General features: G+C 37.0%; 1 protein-coding gene across 1 annotated transcript; it reads right to left on the minus strand.

The window, feature by feature from the left end:
* Positions 1-1,983: 1,983 nt before the first annotated feature.
* Positions 1,984-3,449, minus strand: LOC145794641 (uncharacterized). The gene has a single exon (XM_082877049.1). It carries the CDS (start codon positions 3,378-3,380, stop codon positions 2,472-2,474), a length of 909 nt encoding a protein of 302 aa, XP_082733175.1. The 5' UTR covers positions 3,381-3,449; the 3' UTR covers positions 1,984-2,471.
* Between the last annotated feature and the right edge of the window lie 231 nt (positions 3,450-3,680).

Below are 3,680 nucleotides of genomic sequence, written 5' to 3' on the forward strand. Positions count from 1 at the left end.
GTTTTGGAGTCAGAAAAGAGAGCTTGGGAAAGTTCCTCGAATTATGAACATATAGGGGCTTCTTGCATTTTTTTCACACATATTGTCACCAACCTTTTGATCCTTCGGTAAATAATTGGGATGTGAAGTATTTTTGCTGTATCTTGAACTACTTATTTTATTGTTTCCATAAATAACTTTCCTCAATAATTTGTTTGATACCAGTGCAAACCACATTATCTAAGCAACCTTCCCTCCTTTGCAACATTATCTAAGTATTGTTGATGTATTGAAAGCAAAAGAGAAGAAATGAATAGCAATGACTTTTCCCACAAGTTTCTATTTACATCAGCACTTTCTCATCATTGATACTTCACAACACTCCTTTCATAACAACATATATGCATGTTCTATATTGGAATAAATGAATAGTAATGACTTTCATTATTTAATATTGGTGAGTTTTCTTTTTTATTTACTACATCTGTTTCCTAACTCAATTGCTGAAGGTCTCTTCAGGCTCTGGAGATGCAAGAATCTGAACACAAGTCCAATTGCCTGGTTGGGATGATGGGTTCAACTTCCATGGTACTGCAGGTAAGCACGTCTTTTAGTTTTTTCCTATGCAGTAATTTTACATTGTGTAATTGGATCGAGGACACTATGAATATGCCTTTCTATATTTTTATTAGACATGCACTTGATTTCACATTCATGCAATGGTTATGCAGGTGCCAGCAGTAGTGGACGAAGGGAATGGGCGAGTGGGAGTAGTTGGCCCCTTCCAATCGAAGGGTTTTATGGAAGGGCTTGAACAATGGGAGCTTATAGTGATGCCAGGACGACATCTTGTACTTATTAGTACTTATTTTTGGATGGTTGGAACTAAAATGTGTAATGGGAGTAGTTGATTTTTCCTGTATAATGTATGAAATTAAATTATTGACGTTGGATTAGACTTGGTTCTTATGGAATTTGTAATATATATATAATTGGACGTTCAATATTAATTTTTTGAATGGTTGGAACTAAAATGTGTGCACGTTGTTGAATGCTTGATAACATATTTAGCGTTGATGGATTATATTGTTTATACAGGGTACATGTTGTATTAATAATGGATACAGGTTGTTTAGAAAAAAAAAATTAAAAAAAACACGTTAAAGTATTTGGCCATGAAATATTTTGGTAGCTAAATACGTAATCAAATGTTTTGGTGACTAAGAATTTAGTAGCAAAAACATAACCCAATGCACTTTTAGTGACTAACACTTTAGTCGCCGAATGCACCTTTTGCCGACTAAATACAGTTTCGTAGCCAAATGTGTACTTTCGGCGACTAATTATTTAGTAGCTGAAGGTGACACCTTCCCCGACCACAACAACTTAGTAGCCAAAAAGCCTCATTGGGCGACTAAAGGTTTTAGTAGCAAAAACATAACATTTGCCGACTAAACTAATATTAGTAGCCAAATGTAGTCACTTTCGACGACCAAATGAAATTTAGTCGCCAATACTATCGCCGACAGGGTAAAGGCGACGAGCTTGGCGACAAAATATTTTAGTCGCTAAATCATTTCAGCGACTAAATATTGGACTTTTGGCGACCAATATTTTGGTAGCCAAAAGTGACATTTTTTGTAGTGATTGATTGAAATTTCCAAACCATTCAACTAATTGGTCAAATATACGATGGCATTACATAATGTGTTAACTAATATATTAATATTAATTATGATATTATTATTGACCTTATTCATTATACAAATTAAAAATATTAAAAATCTTTTAAATTATGTCATATTATTAGTTAGTACATTAGTTAATGTATTAATTAATACATTAATTAATACACTAATTAATACATACAATATTATTTATATATATACATATTTGTTCTTTTTATGTTGAACAGTAGAAACAGATATTGATAAGTGAAAAGAAACCACCACACAAGGCTCCCATTCTTCAACAAAGAACCACGGAGCTAAAACAAGAGGAGTGAGTAACAAAGCCAACCAACCTACTCACTCACATAGTCTACCTTATTTTTATTTAGTGGCATAACAAGAAACAAAACAAGACTTGAAGCAGAGATATCTAATTAGATTTTCCAAAAGGATGAATAGTAAATATGGTTTGTAACACAGTGAGCAAAAGCAACACAACAGCAGCAAGAAACGAGATGAATGCCCATGGAGTGTTGAAATAATCCCGTCTTAAGGTCGCAAACTGTGTGTTCCATTTCCCCCAGCAATGCTCATTCACCTTGTTATAAACTTCTTCGTAGCCTAGGTCAGATATTATGATATTGTTGCCGAGCTTGTTTAACATAGTCGTAACCACTTCATTTTCACCTAAAAAGCTACGAATAATTCCACAGTGAATAAGTATTTCAACATCTTTTGAGGTGTTCACGAGGTAATCCATAAACTTGTGATATGCAGTGAAATGATGCCATGAAGTTTCTGGATAGTATTGCTCATATGCAATTAAATTTCTGAAACAGACTCTGTATCGTCTTCAACTTCTAAAGTCGGGATTTTCAATGTCCCTTTTTCAAACCTTATGTCGAACAAAGTCTCTCCCTTAATCTTCTTGAATTTGATCCCGGCTTCTCGGAGCTCTGTTGCAGATTTTAGGGAGTCGTCTTTTATTTCATCAGGATTGCTTGGGGAGGATACCTGTGAATGAAATTGGTAGCAACAAAAATAATGAAATAGGCCTAGAAGATGGTTGATGGACAAATGATCTTGTAAAAGTTTACCTGGTGCTCGTGTTGTCCAACCAAAAAGCATAAAGAACTCGCCAATGAGGTTGTCTAGCGAGTCTGTAGAATTTTCGGTGATGGTCATGTCGAACAACTTCTTGACGATAAAGAATGGAAGTTGATTTTCAAATAACACTAAATCACGTACGATGGCATTTTGAATATACCCGTCCCGGTCTACAGGGGTTGTCATCGGGTCTGCCATGCCGTTCGGGTCTACCGGGGTTGTTATGACGTTGTTCGGGTCTACCAGGTTTGTCGCTGGGTTTATCGGGCTGTTCGGGCCTACCAAGTTTGCTGCTGGGTCTATCGGTTCTACTGGGTTTGTGATCGGGTCTATCACGGCGTTCAGGTCTACCGGGTTTGTCATCGGGTCGTTCTGATCTACCAGGTTTGTCGTTGGGTCTAGTGGGTCGTTCGGGTCAGCCAAGTTTTTCTCCGGGTCTATCAGTTCTACTGGGTTTGTCATCGGGCCTATCAGGTTGTTCGGGTCTACCGGGTTTGTCATTGGGTCGTTCGGGTCTTCCAGGTTTACCACCGGGTTTGTGGGGTCGTTCGGGGCTATTGGGTTTTTCTTCATCCCATTCTTGCGAAGCAACTCAACGATGAAGCAACTGTCAAGAAGCATCATTTCTACAAACTTATTTGAATCAAGGCTAATGGGATCTGCATATGACTTGCGTGCTTTTTGTTCAGATTCTCGCATACAAGAAATTAGCTTTTTAGGGACAAATTTATTCCGTCCCTGAAAGTGTAATATTTGTTGGGAAAAACTTTAGCCAACCAATTTCCTCCGTCGCAAAGTTTGTCCCAAATGGTCCGTCCAGAAAAGTCAAAAAATGACTTTTAGAGACAAAATTTTGCATTTGTCACTATAAATAGACTTTTAGAGACAAAAATATGTGGTTGCGAAAAGTTTTGATTTTGAGAC

This window comes from Camellia sinensis, chromosome 7 (genome assembly GCF_055761805.1).
Source record: "Camellia sinensis isolate YWXY chromosome 7, ASM5576180v1, whole genome shotgun sequence".
In the NCBI taxonomy this organism is placed as follows: domain Eukaryota; kingdom Viridiplantae; phylum Streptophyta; class Magnoliopsida; order Ericales; family Theaceae; genus Camellia; species Camellia sinensis.